Consider the following 24,686-nt stretch of genomic DNA (forward strand, 5'->3'; position numbering starts at 1 on the left):
ATAGCAAGAAAGTGCAGATATTTGGTATTATCAGTCAGCGTATTCTCATATGGGCAAGAGTAGCTCTGACGGGGAGTAGTGTTTGCAATGGGTCATGATAAAGATGTTTAGTAATATCACTAGAGATGTATTGAATGATATCACGTTTAATCAGACACATTTGACCATGTGTTAATAATGGGATCTGATCGTTTTGTAACACTTCAGATTTAATTGAAGGCGTATGAATATAACAGTACAGAAGAAGTTAGATCAAATATGAAAAGGCCTCATTTATTTTCTCTTTTCTAGTGGCTTTCATTTTCTGTACCAGCTTCCATTAATCATGAGGCTGATATTTTCCATGAGTAAAATCTGGTTGGTTTAACTGATTATTGAACAATGCCAAGGGTTCCATTGTGTTATGCAAGCAGTAAGGTTCTGTCTGCCAGCTTGAACCTTTCCATCTCCATTTTTGGTCCTTCTAGCCTGGAATCCTTTCATACTGCATGTCCATTACACCAGTTTTTATTGGAGGGTGGCGTGTGAGATGAATGATTGAAGCTAATTGGCAGGATATTTTCATGAGTCTTTTGACCGAATAATAATACAGACATTTGAGTTGAAAATGAGTTAAAGATACACAAGACTGAAATTTTAAAACATAATGTTGTTGTTGCTAACCAACATATTTTCGTTCATACACAGCGTTGATTCTCTCTCTACACAAAAAATAAGATCACTTATTTTAGAGCACATAGATGGTGATTATTACCTATCACATGCAATATTTAGGTGAAATTACTTCCCTTAGAGAAATGTCCCAATAAGACCTTCCAAGATATTTTCTTAAAAATGTTTTTATTTAAAGAGACCCCATTAGCATTACATTTCATTAACATTACTCCATAACCATAATATTTAATCTACTGCAGCGTCTGTGTGACATTACGACAAACTCAGCAGTGCATTTTGTAAGTGAGAGCAGACAGACCTTGTAACATTTCCATATGACCATATTAGAAAGATGAAATGTTGGCTTTAAAAAAAAAAAATACACGTAGGTTGTTCATTTGGATTTTAACCACACCCTGTCAACATTACCAGAAATCTTAATATACCAACAGTGTGCAGAACTTTGAACACTGTGGGAATGTGTAGTGCTGCTGAATGCTATATATGCTATTGGTACAACATGAATCTCATTCTTTCAAACAAGCTATAGGTGCAACACAATAGCTGTCTGAGAAGAGCATGTTTGTCTGTGTTATATGCATATGCCCACACCATCACAACAGTCATGTGCAATACTGTAGAAAAGTTGCATTCTACATCACAAGTTATACAGTGAGACTGCCTGTGGGTTAAGCATAGATACAGGTTCAATATAATACATCACGGCTGACATGTCAGAGTTTCATAAGGACTAATGATCAGATTTTGTTTATTGTTGAAGTTTGCTGATTCACATAGACAGGTTATATAAATAAATACGACTGAATGCACGTTGTTCAGTGCCAGCACTTGCTGAAGCTCCGTGAAGCGGTGCGACTTCATCTTCCTTCATCATGTAGTAGTGAAGGCTAGACCAAAATCCAGCTAGTCCACCCTATCACTTATTACAAAGACCACAGCAATATAAGGAACTCATACATTGGTCTTTAGAATATTTGAGTTTTACATTTAATAACACTGATGTGGATGCCCTCAAAGTCACTGTCCGTATGAGTGTCTCTTTTTCTTTACAAAAAGGGCACTGAACCCATCAGATCTCATTAGGTTCTTTTACTGTACATCAATCTTCCCAAATGAGTTCTGGAAGGGTTTGCGTTGTCTTGAGCGGCTTTTGGTTTTCCAGTGACAGTGGAGATGAGTGATTGACAGCTGATCCCCTCTCAAGAGCAGCACCCACAATGCACCTTCGTGTTGGCAGGCCAAAGAGATTGGTGACAGGTCAGCTTTCTTCTCACAGTGCCAGCAGAATGACATAAATGTATTGTATTGATTACCTAGATTGGAATGAAAGACATTTCATTCATTTTACTTTTACACAGAGTGGGTAAATGATTAATAATGAATTAATGAATAAATATGAAACAAACTAAAATTAGGAATGTTGCGTGGCAACTAAGTGAAATAAGCTGATACAATTACTAAAACTTAAAACATTAATAAATACTATATAAATAATATTAAAATAACACTGATGTGTTCATTTATAAACTTCATTGTAGTCAGCAGGCTGGTTATCAGCATTTGGGAAAATGTGAAATGGGACTCACTGAACGACACTTTGAGATGGGCCTATACCAGGCCATCATAAAGGGAGAGTGCCTGTACAATAGAGGGGTCCGCCTTGGAGCCCTCCTGAAACTCTTGAAGAGTCAACATCCCATCTGCATTCTGTTGACAAAAGGAAGCCAGTCATAAGTCACATCACTGTTTTCAACCACACATACTAGATATTAAGTGCTTACAGTTGGTGGTGGAACATACAGTATGCAGGGAATCAGGTAAAGACATTTTTGAAATAATGAATTCAAATCTCTTTTTCTCTCTAGAGCTCCGTGTTCTTTCAAAGGTTCTTTTATCAAAGCTTTCTGAGAGCCTCTAGAGCTTCAATTTTGCGTCTTTCATGTGGCGCCCCTTCTGTGTTTCTAGTGCCTGACAAAGGACAGCTCTCCTGACAATGACAGCAAAAATAAGCCATTGTATTGAACCTATAGCTAAGAATACTTAGTCGTAGGAAGTCTTGGGACTGGATTGTTAAACAATGATTGAAAATGATCAAAGAGTGCAATTCACTATAAATGCAGTACATTTTCCATGTTTATTTTTAAATAGACAACTATTACGAGTAATGGGAGAAATAAGGCAGTGGAAGACAATAAATACACAAAATTCACCTTATCCATCATAGCAAAGATGCGGTCGACTCTTTTCTCTGGTGTGTTTTCCTCCTCAGGTAACTCCACTGTGTTCCCCTGCAAGACATGAACAAGATGTGAATTCCTGGGACACGTTATACACCTGGCCTTTCACAGCAGGATAAGAAACAACCCTAGTCAGAAACAAATCATCTGTTACCCATTCATCTCTTTATGTGGAAAATAAAGAGAACTATACAGTAAATTTGTTTATGTATTAACATTTTGCCAGCCAACTGAACAAAAAGAACATTGCAATGAATATAAGCTGACTGCATGTATTAGTTTGAATTGAAGGAGAAAAAAATCAATGTAAGCAATTCCAGCAGTTAAAATACGGTGAATTATGTCAATTCAATAGCATTCAAGCACAAAACACAATACTTGGCCAAATCTAAAATGCAGTGTTCTGCTGTATGTAAATGGATTTTTTTTTATTATTATTTACTAATGTTAATTTATGAAAATTACTTGATAAATGCTTTAAAAGTTCTGTTAATTATTAGTTAGTGAAAAAACATATTGTAAATATATAATAATTATAATATTATATTATAATAATTGTGAAATTATATTATACAATTATATTATAATGAATAGTAACTATAATAACTGGGATTTGTTATACAGCACAGGTGAATGGGCCTGTTTGGCAATTGTATATGATCAGAACAGCATGAAAACATCTTGTCTGATCAAAAAAGTACACTATTAAAGGTGCCCTCGAATGAAAAATTGAATTTATCTAGGCATAGTTAAATAACAAGAGTTCAGTACATGGAAATGACATACAGTGAGTCTCAAACTCCATTGTTTCCTCCTTCTTATATAAATCTCATTTGTTTAAAAGACCTCAGAAGAACAGCCGAATCTCAACATAACACTGACTGTTACGTAACTGTCGGGGTGTACGCCCCCAATATTTGCATATGCCAGCCCACGTTTCCAACATTATAAAAGGCATTAGACAAGGGCAGCCAGTATTAACGTCTGGATGTGCACAACCAAATCATCAGACTAGGTAAGCAAGCAAGAACAATAGCGAAAAATGGCAGATGGAGCAATAATAACTGACATGATCCATGATAACATGATATTTTTAGTGATATTTGTAAACTGTCTTTCTAAATGCTTCGTTAGCATGTTGCTAATGTACTGTTAAATGTGGTTAAAGTTACCATCGGTTATTACTGTATTCACGGAGACAAGAGAGCCGTCGCTATTTTCATTTTAAACACTTGCAGTCTGTATAATGCAAAAACACAACTTCATTCTTTATAAATCTCTCCAACAGTGTAGCATTAGCCGTTAGCCACGGAGCACTATCAAACTCATTCAACATCAGAAGTAAACAATAAAACAGTATACAATACTCACATAATCCGCCGCATGCATGACGAACACTTTGTAAAGATCCATTTTGAGGGTTATATTAGCTGTGTAAACTTTGTTAAGGCACTGTTTAAGGCAAGCGCGAGCTCTGTGGGCGGACAGCACGGGATTTAAAGGGCCCGCAGCATAAAATCGGCGCGTTTATAATGATGCCCCAAAATAGGCAGTTAAAAAAATGAATACAAAAAAATCTATGGGGTATTTTGAGCTGAAACTTCACAGACACATTCAGGAGACACCTTAGACTTATATTACATCTTTTAAAAACATAATCTAGGGCACCTTTAAACTTCCTGGAAGCCAGTATTTGCGAAGGTTGTCACTGCAGTCACTTTATCAGTAAGATGCTCATAATCAATTTCTAGAGTTTAGGCTTTACAATAAACACCATGTTGGCCTTCCAAGAAAGCACTTTCATTTACTCAATAGAAATAGAAAGTTACGGTTCAGTGAGAAGCAAATGACTCACCACCATCTGGTAAATGGCGTCCACAATGTTCAGCATCTCATCTCGGGTTATGTAGCCATCATTATCAAGATCGTAAAGTTTAAAGGCCCCTGTGACAGCAATAACAAACAAGCACATTAAGAAAACTCTCTCTCTCTCTCTCTCTCTCTCTATCTCTCTATCTCTCGCACATCAACATCTTCAAACGAGCTGAGAATAACAATGTAGCTTCTCAATAGAAAACTAATTTAACACTTTTCTACAGTTTATTTTGACATGATCATCTTTTCATTAGTCATGATGATGAATTAAAATGGAGTGGCAGAGTTCAGATTCTAGTAGTGCATTCACTGTCCCTGAGACAGACGTCTGCAGAAAAATAAACACATCTTTGATGCAGAAACAAACAACCATTGAGGTACTGACAACATTATGAGATTTATAAAGAAATTTAGGTCTTACATCTGAGTTTTTCATCCAGCGTCCCTCTAGATGTGACAGACAGAGCTTGTATAAACTCTGAGAACTCAATGCGTCCATCCTACGGATACACAACAGAAAGACAGCAGGAGAGCCGATAAGTTAAGTGTAAAAAGAAGTCTAAAGGACTGATAAAAAAGGTTTGATTTTATGCAGCTTTGTTACAGCCTCACACCTGAGATGAAAGAGACACTAAAGATGGCAAATAACTGCAGAGTGACACAGCAAAAAACTGCAGTTAAATACAGTAACAGCAGGGAAGGCTGTTATCTTACCTGTGTTCAGTCCCATCTTACAGAAGGTTTTATATATTGGAAATGTCATTCTGACATAGTGATTCTGAAGTGTGTCTAAGTGTGATGTGATGGTAGCACACAGTCGTACTGAGATTCTAGAAACATCTGAGAATACTCTACAGGGGCATCGGCAGTGCTGTCTGACTCACTCAAACAAACACACACACACACACACACACACACACACACACACACACACACACACATACACGCGTTGGGATTCCAAGTTTCCATAAAAATGTCCCCACAAGGTCAAAGATTTCTGGTATATCCTTATGGGACCATTTTGTCCTCACAACGTAAAGAATACCTGAAGTACATGTACACACACTGAGTCTTGTGTGTAATATTCTCTAAAAAGCTTTCAAATGCATTATCATTTCACTCAGACTCAGAAAGCAAACTGCTCTACCAAAAAAAAAAAATGATAATAATAGTTCTGCAAATCTGTTGAAGCTGCATTGATAAAAGTAAAATGGAAATACACAATGTCCCTGTTGCTGAGTAAATAAAAGTGAATGGAGTGTTTACACACTGTATTTTGCTGTTCAGCCAAACAGCTCTTCAGGGACAGATTCTAGTGGCAATAATTTTCCAACTCAGTAAAGAAGATAACAAATGAAAACATTTCATATCAAAACATTTATTGGTAAACAGCAACTTTAAAAAGCCCCAGTAGGCTAATATAACCGTGCTTTCTTTTTATGGAGTTTTTTTCCCCCTTTTTTTCAGCCTCTTGTTACCTTGTTCTCGTCAAAGACATTGAAGACAAAGGTGGCAAACTTGGTGGGGTCGCCGAAGGGGAAGAACTGCTTGTAGATCTTCTGAAAGCCAGCTGCGTCCAACTGACCACTGGGGCAATCTTTAATAAAACCCTTATACCTGCACATGGACCGGAAAAAATGAAACAGGATAAGAAGAGTGAGGATTGAAGAAAAAAAAAGTATTATTTTCTAAGAAATTGATAGATTCATTCTGCAAGGATACATTCAATTTATAAAAAAAACTATTTTCAACTGTGATAATGATTTAAAAAAAAAAAAATCAAGAGGTCCCAAATGCAGTTCACTTTTTTTTTTACAACCCAAAGACAAAACAGACATCTTCCCCCAAACTTGCTAGTTGCAAGATCCGTGAACTGATCTGAAATATTCAATACTAATACCGGTACTAGCATGTAAAATGCGAACACTTTTTAAAAACACTGACAAACAATGAAAAGACAATTTTCTGTGAATACATTTAAGTCATTATACAAAATGGCCCTCACAATCATTATAAAAATCTCCAGCATATGTTGCGGTTAAAAACACTTCATTAGCTAATTGTTCATTACCTCCTCAGAAGGGCTTTCAAAGAGAGATTTTTTTTTTTACATTATGCTAATTTACAGTAGCTTCGTGACAGAATACTGTCACAACATATGTGCAGCACAATTTAGTAAATAACCTGAGTGCTTTAAATGATCAAAAGTAAATAGCTGTTATCAAGAAAATCGTTTAAATTGTGTTTCAGATGGGGATATATGCTATCATACCACTGTTATACAGTCACATAAACATTTCAGACCTAACAATTATGTTTATTGAAGCTGTCTTGAGTACTTGATTTTGAGTGGTCAACTGCAACATTCTCTTGTGAAATGTTTTTATATATTTACCACTAAATTGTACATTGCATCGGCAACCAATCTCTTACACAAGGCTAGTATCTTGTCTCTTGCTTTCTTTCCTTTCACATGATAATAATCTAAAGTCAAATCACCATTTAATGCACAGTTATTTACTTGCTAGCCACATAATAAGTGGGATGATGTGCAGTTAGTCAGTCATTATCATAAAATAAATGTCTTCAGGATGACTGACTGCACATTATAACTCACATTTTTCCTGAATATTCAAATATGTACTTTAATTTAATCGGAAAGACAGCAGCTGTAACCCACAAAACTCAGTTACAGCAACTCCTATACTAGTTTTGATCAATTCACCCACTTTGCTTAGGAAACTGTAAAAAGCTTAGGACTTTCTATCTTTCTATCTATTGCTAAACAAAGGAACAGAAAAATCGTGTCTGATAAAATTTCCCAGGAATACTCTGAAATTGCATTTGTAAGGCTTCATCTAACGATCCTCTGAGGACTCGATACAGATAGCTCAAAGGCAAGTCTACTTCTGGTATCAACAAACATACTTCTATATCATCAGAGAAATTGAAGAAGAAAGTGATGCACACCTTGAGCTGTGTGTGCATGTGTTTGTGTGCATGTCTGGCAGGCATGTCTAGGCTTGCTGCTTAGTGATCTGATCAGCGCTAGCTCCAAGGGGCTCCGCTTTCAACACAAGACAGTTGTGCCTGTCTTTAACAGAGCTGTCTCCAGTGAAATGCCAGTGTATAAAGTACAGTGCAGTACATCATCTGTGAGTATAAGAATTAGACATGGAGTAAAGAGAAGGTGTCTATTGTCTATTGTGTAAACGGCTTTTTGAACAGTAGCAGAAGATTGGCCCACCTTTGTAAATGTCATCAAAAAGCAGAAAACTATTTTCCAATACTCTGTGTACTGTAGACTGGATTGTTAGTCTCACTTCTTTGTTCCATGATTTTAGTTTTCTTTTCCTGTTCTTTCACTCTCTCTCTTCATCCTTCTCTCTTTCCCTACTGGGCACCCTGCCTAGAGTCAACCATTCCCCATCTGCCATGAGAGGCATAGAGCAGCCAGGAGGAGTATAGATGTTGGCATGTGAAGTTAAGAATTTATGGAGAATTTGTGCTCTGAAAAGGCACTGAATACCTACAATTATGTGGTACTTTACAACATCCCCTTCCCTGGTGGCAGATATTTTTAAGATGATTCAGTCAGTGTAGTAAAGAAGAGAGGTACGGCCATTGTTTGCAGTCAGAAAGTGTCCCATTTCTTTCCCCCCATCTATTAATATTTTTTCAAAAATACACTCAAAATGCAGTTCATATATGGTTAATTAGGCATGAATAAGGTTTATATGTGTTTTAAAATATAAGATAAGGGATCTTTAATGGCAAGGCATGTGGTGTGATTGCCATATATGAATGAATTATTAATACATAAAATTAATGAATTAATAATTAATAAATGAAAAGTCTGTCCAATCAAACCACAACATGAATTCATATTAATATACTGCAGCATTTTCTGCCCATTTCAGAACCATGTATGGCTGAGAAAACAATACCGTGCACTATTAATGGAGGAGGATGGAAAGTTACATTCTTTAAACATTTGGATAGTAATATCTTTGTTGAGATTTTAAGTGATTGATTGATTTCCTGTTTATCTCTCAGTTTAACTCATGATGAGGAAAGGTGAGAGAAGGGAATGCTTACAGAGAGAGGACATAAAGAGCATACTTACCACTGCTGAACTTCCTTCTCCGTAACTGCAAAACAAGACAGAGTACAGGTGACAGTTAGATTTTGTTCAGAAACTAGATGAAAGTGTCTGAAAACTTTACATGTTAGTCTGGGCTGGTTTGTGCTGGTGGACCAATGTAACCACTGAGGGTTGAATTGAGAATGAAATTCCAAATCAATTTCTGACTCTGAAATGAGGTAGTTAATAGAATGCTGTAGAATTTTAGTTGAATTTAAGCAAGTAGAAATAAAATGACTTTAGATACAAATAAATGTGTAGACCTGCGAAAAATAACATTTGTCAAGACAAACTTTGAATTTATGGCATAGCCTAATTTGAATGTTTCAAAAAAGTTTTGATGTTTGAAGGCTTTATCGGTACATAAATATATATCAGTTGATTCATTATTTAACCAGCATTTATTGGCATGGGGCATGGAATGTACATATGCTTGATTTTGGCAGACAAGATCTGCTACCACTGCAGCTGCTGAGCAAATACAAGAATTTGTTCAGCTTAGTTAAAATAGCATACATAAAAGACTATGCTACTGCAAGAATATATAAGAACCCCCGTAGCAGATCTCTACAGGTGGCACTGGGGAAGAGGAGGAGTAAACATAAGTTAGCAGGCTATAGGGTACAAATATAGTTACGTGGATCAGAAAGTATGTCTGGTTGGCTAATACCACGTCTTTAGAAGAACCAACCAGCGCTTGGGTAGAGTTTCATGACTGAACTATGTATAAACTACTATTCAAAAGCTTGGGGTAAAAGGATTTTTAAAAATGTTTTTAAAGTTTTGTCCTTTGAGTGAGACATTAAACTGAGGTCCTGATTCTCTGTGGTCATTAAAAGTCCCAGGATGTCCTTCGAAAAAGAGCAGGGGTGTAACCCCTGCATTTTGGCCAAATTTATCCATTATTATCATGACCTTCTAATCATCCCCATATACTGATTGGCTTCATCACTCTGTCTCCCCTCCACCAATAAGCTGGTGTGTGGTGGGCATTCTGCCGCAACATGGCTGCCATCGCATTATCTAGGTGGATGCTGCACATTGGTGGTGGTTGAAGAGATTCACCCTTCCAAATGTAAAGTGCTTTGAGTGCAGAGAAAAGCGCTATCTAAATGTAACAAATCATTATTATTATTATTTTATGCTCATAAAAATGCAGTAAAAATAAATAGCAACCCGATCTCACGGCAATTCGTACGTATTTTACGAGGTGGCTAATTCGTACAAATTCATATGACCTCACTCGTACGAATTCATACGTTTTTTGCTAAATCGTATATTTTACGAGTTGACAAATTCGTATGAATTCATACGAATGACCTACCCCAAACCCTAACCCTAAACCTACCCGTCACTGGGGTTTAGACAAATTAGCCACCTCGTAAAATACGTACGAATTGGTTGTGAGATAGCGTTGAAAATAGTAGTATTGTGAAATATTATTAAAATAACTGTTTTCATCTTAATATATTTATTTCTGCTGATGGCAATGCTGATTTGGTGTTTAAGAAACATTTCTTATCATTATCAATGTTGAAAACAGTTGTGCTGCTTAATATTTTAATGAAAATTGTCATACTTTTTCAGGATTATTTAATGAATAGAAAGTTAAAAAGAACAGCATTTGAAATCGAAATCTTTTGTAACTATGTAAATGTCTTAAATCAATAAATGTAATGCATCATTGCTGAGTAAAAGTATTAATTTCTTTAAAGATGGACAGACAGACAGACAGACAGACAGATCATGGAATGAGTGAATTATTGCCATTGCATTTCCAGCAGACAATCAACATCATATTGCTGCTGAGAAGCTAAATGGAGACAGGGAAACGTGGAAACCTGACAGGAGAACTGCTGTAGCCGTCTCTCACAGCTTAGAGGCAGACTGCCATGTCAACAACGCTAACATCAGGCCTGTCACTACACTGTCACTACTTTTGACAGCCCGAGCCATGGCAGAGAGAGCTTTTTCCACAAAGATTTATTCCTCATACATACGCATGAGCAGACACATACTTTTAGATCCACTGCTACAGTAAATGGACCAGTAAATGAAATGTAAAATATAGTTATATTTATTTGTTTAGCACATTTATCAAGTGAATTGCATCATAAGTGCAGAGTTCTTATGTTTAAATCTTTCAACAGTGTGTCTCAAGATGCCCCAGTGAGATGATACACTAGAGGATGATGCAACGCTTTTGCATTTACTGACCTGATATAATCTCAATATGCCATTGACTCAGATGGTCTTTAAGGTTTGTGTTAATCTTCATCTTCATACTCTTGAGTACTGTGTGCAACTGTCTACACCCACACACACACACACAAAGCTCTTTGTCTGGGGCAGGATTGTAGTCATTACCAAGGTCAGTGATGTGCATCCACGTAGAGCGAAAGGTAGAGAGGAGGAAAAAAGAAATGGGGAAAAGAATAAATTGTGTGAAGATATTTAAGATTGGATCAGCATTTCTTTTATTATGAATGAGTAAGAGAATTGTTGAGGTCTATGACACAACCAGCTCTTAGGCCTTGAGGAGTGATAGCACTAGCTGAATAAGGAGGCAAATATTATAATAAATGTATAAAGGAATAAAATATTTACATTACTAAAGAATAAATGTAACCAGTGAGTATGACAAAAATATGTCTGGACAGGGAGAGGGCAGAGGGCACTTGGTAACACAGGTGTGTCTCATCAGCAATCATGACCCAACATGACTCCATCCAATACATACTTCTCCATCTGCTACAACAAAGAACAAGAGAGAGAGAGAGAGAGAGAGAGAACAGAAGAAAAACATCCTTCTCCATCAAAACCGGAATTAATAAGATACTGAATATAAGATATTCTGCAACCTCACAAACCTTAATAACCCAGCCCATAACAAACCACAAAACATCTCATCTAATCTGCACGTCACGATGAAGGGCACTTCTACTCATTCTACTTCTCCTCGCTGTCTGTATCGTGGGTCGTGGCAGCAAATTAAGACCAGCAAAAGAGCAAGACAAGAGCAAAAGACAGAGACAGGCAAAGAATAATGAACAATCTGGTGCCTTGGGAGCCAATGCACTGTCAGAGCCATTTAAATGTCTCATTTATACTGACTCTGAGGTGGTTTTTGTTCATATATACTTCGAGAGGAATCCATTATAAACAAATCCATATACATGTCAAAACACCAGCCCCAGTTCTGAACATAACCTGTATCAATCTGCCTGGACCACTACAGTAAAGCAACACATGCATATTTTTGTTTTTTGCTTCCTGATGTTATATTTTCATTTAATACTGTTCAAAAGTTTTAGTCAGCAAGGATGCATCAAATTAATCAAAAATTGCATTACATACATTTATAACGGTTTCAAACAAATGTTTTTTAGTAAAGGCTGCTGAAAATTCAGCTTTGCCAACACTACATTTTTAAAACATATTTTAAATTATATTATTTCACAATATTACTGTTTTTACTGTGTTTTTATCAAATAAACACAGCCTTGGTGAGCATAAGAGACTTCTTTATAAAAATCAATTGTAACCCAGCAACCACTGGATTCAATCCATTCAAATTCATTTGTTTTGTTTGTTCATTTGTTGTCTTGCTCCCATCTGCTCTTAGGAAATGATTATTTTATTTCAAGAGATTGTGAGTGTGTCCCTAGTGAAAAATAAATATACTAAAATCTATTTAAAATACATTTATTTTATGCTAAGTGTACTACAATTGCATTTACATTTGCATACTTCATGTAAATAACCTGCAATTGTACTTTTAGTATACTAAATTGGTATACTTAAAGTCTGCTAAACTGGAACAAGTATTTTTTTGTTGAGGTCCAACTAAAGATATACTTAAGTATATTTGATTGTGCTAAAGTGGAAGTATACTTCAGTACAAGTATATACATCTTGCATTACAGTGATCATACTATCCTTACTAAGAGTGATATTAAACACATTTTATGCTTAATATTTAGAAATAAATTAATAAATATGCATTGTGCCATAAAGAAGAACTGCAAATAAAGTTTAATTAAAATACTTTTGTCAGTATGTCTCTAAATAGTCAACATCTGAAAATCATCATCTAAAATCTTCTTCTAAGGACAACTTTGATGAACTTTTTTGATCCACTTCAAATGCTGACTACTGTATATTAATGGGTTTTCAGTTAGTGTGAAATGAATGTAGGCCTATTTTAAATACATTTTGGTAGGGTTTTTTTCACTAGGCAGACTCTGGATCCATTGCCTCTGACATGTTTTCTCACCATCACGTACTTAACTCGGAAACTCTTAAGGAAGTTAATTCATAATTATGAGTTGTGCTGATGTTCATGTGCATTTTAAATACATTCTTTCTGACATGACTTGAAAACACTGTAACTACTGAAGCTAAACCTTGACCCCCATTGGCCTGGCCCAACGTGCTACTATTGGTTGAACCACAACGATTGATATGTTTTGAATGCCATAAAGCCAATGCCATCACACTCACCAACAATCGGTTTTGCTGTACTTTTGCTAAACAGCCGAACTCACTGGAGTGCACACTATGGAGAATCTGTGTTGCAGATTTTGGCATATTTGTCAGAAGGAAACAAGAGTCTAGAAAGTCATAGCTAAAGACACAAGTCTCACCATGTATTTCAAATCCGAGAATGATCTAATTATTTTTAGATGATGCTATATAATTTTTTAGATGAGACTATCTTTTTGTGCAAACCACAGAAAACATGAGGTATGAACTGAAACATCTAGTTTGTTTCTGATAATTAGCTGTAAGGGCAGAATTTTCAAACCCAACTTTTGCCTACAGCTCAGATGTAACCATGAGAAATTTGCAAATAAAATTATTTTGTTTGTTACATTTTTACTTAAGTAATTTATTTTTGTTGAATACTATGTTGCCCTGTTATGAATAAATACAATTCAGTGAACAGTATTTGAGTTCTACTTGTTTAGTATAAAAAAATAGTATTGGCCTAGATAAAAGTTAATTATGACCTTTACCTTTTTTAATAATTTGCTCCCACTTTGAATATCAGGTAGGCTATTGTTTAATTTAATTCAATAGCACTTTTTTTTTTAACAATTTTGCATGGTTGCAAACAGATATAGCCATACACATAGAAAGTAGTTATAGTAAATATTTGTAATTATGACAAATAAAGAAAACAACATATAGTCAGTTTGAAATGGTGAAAGAAATTCACGTGATCAGAAGTTGTATTACATTAGTGTATTCCTAATGCACTTCAATGCACCTACTGTAATTCACTTTTCCCATTAATGGTACTTTAATTGCCCTTATTTGCACTTCGAAATATGGACTGCAGCCCTTTGGGCTGTCAAAATATTATGAATTATTAAATTAATTAATTACATTTATTACACTGATCCTGAGCAAAAAGAGAGAAAAAAAAACGCAGAAAGTTAAAATGTCAAACGTTTACTGAATGAAAAGTAAATCATTTTAATTTATGCGTCACATATAAATCCGCAAGACTGCCAAATCATTTACCGGTAATTGTGTTTTTGTCAGAAGCAGTTGTGGTGCATTGAGAGTTGAAGCGCGCAGAGACAATCGGCATGTTACGGATGATTATATTTCATCCGCACACATGGAAACACAAGCAGATCTGCACGTTCACATTTTTTCACAATTGTTTTAGTGCGCGCACAAGAATAAAACTAATGTGCCGATTTATGCAATTGCTTCTTGTTGCGTTAAAGCTGCTGTCCGCGATTTGTGGCCCTCTAGCGGTTAATAAACAGAACTGCACGCGTCTTGCGGAGGAACATTCTAGCCGGAGCTACTTTTCTCCGTGTATGTCTATGGCGAGTCACGCAGTTACTGTGATACTCTGCGGCGAGTCCTGCCAGTCTGGTCTGAAATAGTCCGAATATAAACACTTATTATAAGTGTACCATAATGATTCAGGATAAGACAAAAACACGGTTTGGAAAATGGATTCATGTTGTATATTCACATTATATAATTTTTGTAAATTTTGTAACACAAAAAAGTTGCAGACTGCAGCATTAATGACAGATAATGTCAGGTAAAAGGGAAGCAAAACATGCTTGATGATTTGTAACAGTATAGACCCCTTAATCGCCTACGTCACTGTGGCGTCATCACTCTAGCTGGAGGCAAAACATAAGGAAGAACTAATAGCAGGCGCGCTAAAAGTTTGAGGTTTTGACTTTAAAATGTCGTCTTGTTGTGTTTTTGGCAGCCAGAATAGAAGGAACAGCACTTTTGGTTCAAAACTAAAGTTATACCAGATCGCGGCAGACATTTCTTCATAGAAATCAAGAAGACAATTGAGGTTGAATGCAATACGGCGTAAAGACTGGACTGAGACGATCATAAATAATGCTCGTGTTTGCAGTGCACACTTCATATCAGGTAAAATAATCGATGCATATCAATGGTGTGTTGGTTTTATCAGTACAAATCAGCAAGTTTCTGTTTTATTGGTGAAAAGTCGCCAACCTTCAGCGCACTAGCTAGCTTAAATGTTAAACAAACATACAGCGATAGATGTGTGTGCCATCCTTTGAATGGTCTCTTAAAATAATCCACATTGCTAGCCATAATCATAGTTAGCCCAGCGTTAGGTTACATTAGACAATAAGCCTTGACAAAATTCCCCGAACCACCCGAAAGTAATTCATATGTTGTCTTGGAAATATCCAAAACTTAATTTAATTTACAAAAATAGCTGTCACGGTCCCGCAGAGTCCGTGACAGTACATATTCGGACAGTTCTGAACCTTCTTCTGCATCCATGTTTAATAAATCCCTCCTAAAACATGCTAGCTTACGCTTGTCAACATTGCGTCCAGCGCCTCTTTTTGCCTCCAGCTAAGCCCCGCCCACCAGGAAACGTTGCAATGTTTACAAATTTTTAAGGGGTCTATAGAGAGAACACAAAGTAACACCAGTTTAAGCCGAGTGCTCTTGTGCGACAGCGGCCCGCGTGATCCGGGTTCGATTCCAGCCTGTACTGGTTCCTGCATTCAAAATACATATAAATCTGTTACCATTGTCTCACTGATGTTCACTGGATCAGTAAGTTACTGGTATACTGGGGCTGCCTGTAAAAGGCATAGGCCTATTCTAAAGAGGTAACTTGATTTATAAAGATTACTTTATTGTAGTGTATTTGAAGCACACTATAATGATGCCATTAGTACACTACAAGTTCACTTGGAATGCCATTGCAATGTGTTTTAAAATCACTAAAAGTTTGTTATCATTATAATATTAGTTCAACACCCTTACAATGTAATTGAATTGCAATTCTAATGTCACCAAAATACATTTAAAGTTTATGCTGAGTGAATTCTGCATTTCAAAACTTAAATACAAGAGTATATTTAAAGTGTACTTAAGTATACTTGGAATAGTTCCACTTTAGCACAAACAAGTAGGCCTATATTTAATACAACTTTAGTTGAACTTCAGCACTGCTTTTGGACAACTAAAATGCATTTAGTACAAAATTAGTTATTCCAATTCATCAGACTTTAAGTAGCCTATACCAATTTATAGCGTACCACAAATACATTTAATTATGCTAAAGTACATACAAATAAATTAAGTGCTTAAGTATACTATTTTTTCACTAGGGGTTACCAATTACCACAGCCTTCTCACTATTTAGTTTAGTTTTGCATCGGGAAGATTGACTTTTCACAGATTCTCAATGTTTGAGCTCGTGCGCATACATCATTACATCACTGCAGACTGTCGTGAATTCGCTCAGGACCATTTGCCGAGGCTGTGGATTACAGGTAATAAGGCTGCAAATAATGTTCAGTTTCTTGCATAGTCTGATTGTTTCGCTTCTTAAGACCTCAATCGTCAGGAGCCTCGGGTATTAATTTTGTTTTGCCTGTATATGCTTTTTAAATCTCAAAGTGGCACCCATTGACTTTCATTAAATGAAGCACAGAGGACCACGGTTTCGGCTAAAAATCTTCTTTACAGTTCTACTGAAGAAAAAAATCACCTACTGTATATCTTCAGTAACAGCTAATTTTTATTTTTGGGTGAACTATCTCTAAGTTAGAGATATCAGTGCTTGCATACAATAGTGCCAAAGTTTGTGACTAACGTGAGCAATATGCACCAAAAAAAGTACTCAGTACTGAATTGATCCATTAATAAAAAACACCTCCTGAAAGTTAAGTGCATTGCTGATTATGTGAATCAGAGGACATCCCCAGCCAGGCTGCCTGTGTGGGCCACATTCTGTGAAGCAGACTCTCTGTAAATCTCCCTCCACTGCTGTATTGCCTCTCGTGGGCCACCCACTGTGATATTTGATTAAGCCTATTTGTGGACATAAACTCAATGTGAAGGCTGGTGGGAAGGAGACTGACCGGTAGCCATCACCACTGCCGGGCTATCCTCTCTGTCTCTGTCAGAGGGCACAGCACGGGCAATGAAGGAATCATCCAACACAAATAATAGGCATGACAGTTTGGTCCTATTTTTGCATGTGATTATCTTATAGAAAAGCAGAAATACCCTGGTTACTCTAATACACAATCACTGTGCAACTTTTCATTTCTGACACCCGATTTTCAAGGAAGCTGAACAGTAGCCTATTTACGTTTTCAAACAGCAGTTCAGATTATTGTATTCACTATTATATTAAACAACATCAAATAAATGATAGAGACAACAGACTGCCTGCATTTTTCCTCTTCTATTTACTGTCACTTAGTAAAATAGTCCATTTATGAGTGCCACCAAGTCATAGTTTTATGTAACAGCTGCAGCTCTGGCATGTAAAAAAACTGAAATCCTATTGGTTGCTCAGGTTTCTTCACAGTTCGATGGAAAAGCGATTAGAACTCTTTTTGTAGGGGGAAAAACGTCACACAGACTGCTTACATGCAAATTAAATTGTTTATTGCATTGAATTTTCACACTAAATATATGTCTTGGTGTGAAAAGGCCTCAATGCTATAAAAACGTAATGGGACAATGTGCACCCTATCTGTGGAAAGTACTCTGAATGAATCAGTGGCTCATAGTCAATTACTGTAGTCCAGTGGAAACGATGCTCGATCATTTGCAGAGCAGGTGGAAATAATCTGAAGTCTAGCAAGGAGGGAAAATTTATCATCCTATTTCTACTTATAGGAGCATTGGAAGGCGTACTAGCACTCTTTAAATGGAACAATGGATACGGGCTAGCTCATCGTCATGGTGACCAAAGAAAATGAACGAGAGCAGAATGAAGAAAAGAGTGTGTGTGTGAATTACAATCTGAGTAAAACATTATGATATTGCTTGCGGATATAATAAGTGAAACAAGCAGCTGTTTGTCCACTACTATAAGTGACTCAATCAAGAGAACCCAAAGTTTACATTTCTGGCTGAGAGAAGCTGGGAGAGGATGAACATAGCTGATGTGAAACCAGTGGTAATGACACAAAGATTGAGAGGTGAGTGGAACAGAGAGTGTAGACACTCTGCAAAGAGAACAAGAAGAGACAAGCTGCAACCAGGCTGAAACAGAAAAGACGAGAGAGGACTGGAGTGGAGAAAAACTGAAAAAGAATGTGAGAAGAGAAGGACAGAGAGAGGATGCAAGACTAAAGGTTGATTGCTTGTTTGCTATTGTGCATGTACATAAAGCTGTTACTGCAATGCAAATATTTAAATGCTTTTTGTACTCTTAATACTCTGTATGTACAATAACTGGTATTTGTATGTGTAAGCACATTCTGTTTGTTTATTATAATGATCGGAGAGCAAAGAACTTTATCTCTGCCTTCAAGGGTTAGTTCACCCAAAAATGAAAATTCTGTCATTAATTGCTCACCCTCATGTCGTTCCACACCCTTAAGACCTTCGTTCATCTTCAGAACACGAATTAAGATATATTTGATGAAATCTGAGAGCTGTCTGACTTCTCCATAGACAGCAATTTAACCACCACTTTCAAGGTTCAGAAAGGTACTAAGACATTAAAATAGTCGGCGTGACTATAGTGGTTCAACCTTAATGTTATAAGAATACTTTTTGTGCGGAAAACAAAAATAGCGACTTTATTCAACAATCTCTTCTGTGTCATTCACCTACACCGTTTCTGTTCAGAGCTGGTTACTGTTCTCATTGTTATCTTTAGGCCTAATCAAAATGTAAAAAAAAATAATAATAATAAAAATAAAATAATAATCCAACTTTTCTTTTCTGCTAACTATCACTTAGGCAATGCAGGCTACTGGATAATATTCACTGACAGCCAAATGGCATTTAAGCCATTGTGATCTGGCTAATTCTCATATTTAACACCCACCTTTTACCATCCAATCAATTCCAAAATCAAGTCCCACCCTATAAATATCCTGCTGTAGTCATAAATGCACATCTCACATTAAGAAAGGAAAATAAGATGTAAAGATCAATTCACAATGAATTGACTTTGATTATAGGTCATCCTGTTCGGCGGCTCATTATAGAAGACTGGCTGAGGCACAGAGGGGGAGCTGCCCATGAACATTGAAAAAAGAGACACGTAACTCCAACCCAGTTCTTCCACAGCCCACTTTGAATTCTGTGATGTGATATTAGGGTGACATCCGTTAAATCAAAGTCTTTAGTGTAAAACATTCATAGAGATTTTTCTAAATTTCGATAACAGGTGAGAGACAGTAATTGGTGTGACCACACTAGCCCACAGCATAGAAAGAAGAAAGAGGGTTGAAATGGATCTGTTAGACAAGGGTTCTTTCAAACATCCTCTCTTAGAAAAAAAACTAACCGACGTCAAAGAAATGATTCTGAGAAAAAAACATCTTCAGGTCTCTTACATGACTAGTGCATTAAAACACTTGTCTGAAGAGTGACTGACATGAGGCTTTGGATTTTATTGCAGACATGGTCTCATTGAAAGCTTTATGAACTGCTCCCACACTGATCTAACCCTGCAGTGAAGGAGGAGGAAATTATTTCCTGACAGCCCTGCTTTACCCCCCGTAGCGCACAAAACCGACCTCTGAAGATGCTCATTAAACATGGTTCACTACCGCTGGGAATGTGCTTAAATTCCATTCAAGTTTAAAGGAGAACACGGTAGAACGTTAACCAAGTTACCTACTTGTAGCAAGTGGATCTTTGACAATGTCCTAGGAAACTGAAAACTGTTAAATGGTAGGCCTAGAGAGGCATTCTTTTCTTTAGCACCAGTTTTACAGTATACTAACTGCTGAATAATGACATAACTGGTATCACTGTATTCAGAGGAAAAATAGGTTTGTCACAATTAATAACATGCGTAATTTATCAACTTAGGTCCTTAAAGGGATACTTTCTGTCATCATTTACTCATGTTGTTCTAAATCTGTCTGATTTTCCTTCTTCTGCTGAACCAAAAAGATGATATTTTGTTGGTAACCAAACGGTGTTGTTTACGACTGACTTCCATTGTATTGACATAAGATAAATAAATAAATCTTTTATGTTCCGCATAAGATAATATGGAGTGACATAATTGGGTTAGTTCACCCAAAAATAAAAATTCTGTCATTAATTACTCACCCTCATATCATTCCACACCGACACTTTATTCAACTATATCTATGATGGACGATTTCAAAACACCGCTTCATGAAGCTTCAAAGCTTTATGAATGTTTTGTTTTGAATCAGTGGTTCGGAGCATCTATAAAACTGCCAAAGTCACCCCCCCCCCCAGTGGTGAGCCATCGAAATTTCAAAACACTTATCACGTAACGAAGCCTCGTTAACTGAAATCATGTGACTTTGGCAGTTTGATACGTGCTCCGAACCACTGATTCGAAACAAAAGGTTAGTAAAGCTTCAAAGCTTCATGAAGCAGTGTTTTGAAATCGCCCATCACTAGATATTTTTGAATAAAGTCGTTATTTTTTTTTTTTTTGGTGCACAAAAAGTATTCTCGTCGCTTCATAATATTAAGGTTGAACCACCCTACTCACATGAACTGTTTTAAATATGTCTTTAGTAGCTTTCTGGGCATCTGAAAGTGTAAATTATCTTACTGGCAATGGAGGCCTCACTGAGCCATCAGATTTCATTAAAAGTATCTTAATTTGTGTTCCGAAGATGAACAAAGGTCTTACAGGTGTGGAACGACATGAGGATCAGTAATTAATGACAGAATTTTCATTTTTGGGTGAACTAACCCTTTAAGCCAAGTAAATTAAGAACAGATATGGACAACAGGATATGAGGACACTATAGGGAATCTGTTTTAATAAATGATACACATATATATCAACTACAATTTCCTGCAACAATGCAAAGCATGCTTCTATGAAATTTGTATTTTTTATATTGAGCCAGGAGGTCAATCTGTGACATTTCGATTCTCTACAGGTCAAATCTCTTTGTGCTATGGGAATTCTCAGGTCAGAGTTTACCAGACTTTAACTTTTGTCCCTTGCTTAAAGTTGCAGACACACACACACACACACACACACACACAAAAACCTGTCAAGCTTACACTGACTTCCATTCATAAACATTTAACATTTTAAAAGTTTTAAATGTATTTATTTGTGACTTATTAAAAACATAAGACCTAGAGCACAACATAATATCCTGTTCACTGCGAATTCTGAAAAAAAAAAAGAAAAAAAAAAAGAGAAGAAGATAAGAAAATGCACTCAATAGTGTGACCACAGCTAAACGAATTCTCTTTTTAATGTGTTTGTGTTTCTGCTCTTCTCTGACTGCATATGTGTATGAATGCAAATGAATTGAACACAAGGTCTAGTGTGACCATGACTTTACACTAAAACAAAACAAAAACAGTTGTTGGTAATCCAGTCATGAAGACATAATTATGCCGTAATTGTCATCAATGTTGTACCTTCCCCTCTAAAATTTGCTGCACCTATTTCACACTATGATTAATATGCAGCATTAGCGAGGTCTCAAAGCCTCATCTCATTCCAGTAATCTAAATCAAGTCAAAGCCAGTTGATGTGATAATGACAATGCTAATATGTTTTCTCCACCTCAGGGAAGGATTGATGCAACACAATTTTCAGTTAGCCCCACACCTTATTGACTCGACGTGAGAGTTGCTGCCAGCTGTTCATATAGGCACCTTATCTTCTCACAACAGAGATGCAAGCCAGTCAAAACAAGCTTAATGATTATATGATTAGTGACAGAGGAAAATCAATGACCCCAGAGACGAAATGATGATCCCATTCGATTTATAGGGACATGAACATAATCAGCCATAAGCAGGCAGGTAGGACATACACAAACACACACACACACACGTAAACAAACAATCAATAGTGCAGTATCACAATACAGCTTAGTCATATTAAGCTTACTTCAGCCAAACGCAACTTCATCAGATAAACCAATATTTTTAAAAAAGATGGTTTTAAAGTAAATACAAAAACAGACGTGTTTCCACTTAAATTAAGAGAAGGAAAAAATGAAGAAAGAATAACATGCAATTAACCAGCACAAAATAGCACTAGACATGGAAGAAATGACTACAGAGCGGTACTCACAGTAGGTCTTTCTGCACAGCTCTTCCACTACCTCAGGCTTTAGTTTGCTGTTGGATTTGCCCATCTCTCCAGCTGGCCACAACAGTTTATCCCCACTCCCTAAATCACTCCCCCCAATCCCACCTTCCACTTACATTTAAAGAAAGAGAGAAAGAAAGAAGGAGAGAGAGAAAGAGGGAAGCACAAGAGATGCACAAGTCCTCCCTTTGAATCGTGCCTTTCCTCCTGACGGCAAAAAAAAAAAAGAGGAGGAAGGACAGTAATTGAGAGGAGCAAATTACACAGAAGCAATGTGATTACAGCATGCAGTGCCTAGAGTTGTCTCTCCTCACTCGGAGGGAATGAAAGAGAGAGAGAAACAGAGAGAGCTTTAATCTGTTAACCGGTGTCCCTCCTCCCCTTTCCTCCACCTCCCCTTTCCAGTCCTCCGGCCAGTGTCTGCGGTTCCCTTGTGGAATCAGGGGCTCCGGGCAGTGCTCGAGCCCTGGAGAGGCACTCTTCAATTGGGTACTCGCTGCTGTCTGGCTCGGTCCACTGGAAGAAGAATCGATTTACAGACTGAGTCAGACATGCAGACGCATTTGTTGGCTCTCTCTGTGAGTGAGTGTGTGTGTGTGTGTGTGTAGGAGGGTGCGGGCGTGTGTTGTCACCACGCTATGTGTTGATGCTGTTGTCCCTGACAACAGAAGCCACTCCCCCAGTGCTCTCGGTCCTATACTGCATGAAAATATCCTTGTTCTCCTAAATATATATCCCTGACAAAGTCTTTTTTTGTTTTGTTTCTTTAAAAGGCCCTTACTAAAATCTAAAACTTTAGATTTGGCCATTATATTTGATAATATAATTAAATATAATATAACAAGGCAGACACATATTTTAGCAAATACACACTCACAAATGAATCATGGAATAGTTTTTTCATCTATTTGATTTCATGTAAATAATCATATTTTCAAACACATTTATTCAAAATTGTAAAACAATTACATTTTATCAGTTAAAAAGTATGAACATGTTTTAAAGAAGGCTAGCTGTGCAACAAGCAAGATTCAGTTAAAACGTATGAGATTTACATATAATACATTTAATTGTGATGATTGGTTACTGTCTATTTAAAACACATTGGGGTTATTAGTACTATTACATAAATATCTTTTACATGCATCATTTATATTTAACTGACAAATATGACAAATATATAATTTATGTTAAAATGGTGTAATCCAAATGGACGGAAATTTAAATAAAAACTAAAATATATACATCTATAGGGTAAATAGAGCACATTTATTAGAATAAAACTTGGTTGTAAAACATTTAAATATAACTGTAATTGTATAAACAGAAAAAAATAATAAACAAATTTATTCAATTACAGTTATATATACATACAAAATAGCATTGTCAAATTATGTATATATAACATAAAGGCAAAGGCTAAAACCTCTAAGGATTGAATATAAATTGATATTCATGTACATTCATAAGAATAATCTCAAAATAGGATTACAGTTGAGATTATAGTGCAGCTGCAGAGTAAAGGCTCATACTCTGTCATATTCTGATGAAGCCACGGCTATAATCTGCTGGCCCAGTTTAAGTCCAGGCCAATTCACTCCTCAGGGGAGGTTTAGTTTGTGCAGTGCTGTTAAAGCGTCAGAAAGAGAGAAAGGCAAATGTTTGATATTTGCTTCTAAACAAAGAAGGCAGAAACAGAAGACGAGGACGCTGAGTCAGCTTCATGCTGCTCCATAAACACCCAGCGGCTTTTGCCAACAGCATCACCTGCTAGAACATGTTCTGACCTATAGTAGACATTTGCACCATTTAGTTGAATAACTATCTTGTAGATTTTAAAAGTAGGTTGTAGACAATTCAATTTGTATTTGACCTTTAGCTAAACAATGGTGATTGGTTATTGTTACTTTGTCATTTAGAATAAAACTAACAAAAAATACCAGGGATAGTAATACATATTTGTTATGCATGGTAGTTTCATAGTACATTAGATTAGATATGAATACGGTAATCATTCAGTAGTACATAGTAAATATAAAAAACACAGTATTACCACTAGACACCACAGTGCCACCAGTACCTTTTGTAAAAGCATCTAAAACAATACAACAACACTTATAACTGTATTATAAAACTGCCCCTACTTCAGATCAGACCTCCATACTATAGTATGAAATACACTTAT

General features: G+C 36.5%; 1 protein-coding gene across 3 annotated transcripts; it reads right to left on the minus strand.

Annotated features, from left to right (window-relative positions):
- Positions 1 to 823: 823 nt before the first annotated feature.
- On the minus strand, positions 824 to 23,129 carry ncs1a (neuronal calcium sensor 1a). 3 transcript variants are annotated; one of them, XM_048188406.1, is made up of 9 exons: positions 22,484 to 23,129; positions 11,149 to 11,274; positions 8,914 to 8,938; positions 6,266 to 6,404; positions 5,209 to 5,287; positions 4,768 to 4,856; positions 2,886 to 2,963; positions 2,262 to 2,382; positions 824 to 1,988 (listed from the first exon to the last, which is right to left on the minus strand). In XM_048188406.1, exons 1-8 carry the CDS (start codon positions 22,545 to 22,547, stop codon positions 2,284 to 2,286), a joined length of 699 nt encoding a protein of 232 aa, XP_048044363.1. In that variant the 5' UTR covers positions 22,548 to 23,129; the 3' UTR covers positions 824 to 1,988; positions 2,262 to 2,283. The 3 variants fall into 3 exon arrangements, with proteins under 3 accessions (XP_048044363.1, XP_048044364.1, XP_048044365.1); XM_048188407.1 differs by lacking the exon at positions 22,484 to 23,129 and adding an exon at positions 11,539 to 12,286; XM_048188408.1 differs by lacking the exon at positions 11,149 to 11,274 and having other exon boundaries at positions 22,484 to 23,120.
- Between the last annotated feature and the right edge of the window lie 1,557 nt (positions 23,130 to 24,686).

The sequence above is a fragment of the Megalobrama amblycephala genome, linkage group LG4, assembly GCF_018812025.1.
Source record: "Megalobrama amblycephala isolate DHTTF-2021 linkage group LG4, ASM1881202v1, whole genome shotgun sequence".
NCBI classification, from domain to species: domain Eukaryota; kingdom Metazoa; phylum Chordata; class Actinopteri; order Cypriniformes; family Xenocyprididae; genus Megalobrama; species Megalobrama amblycephala.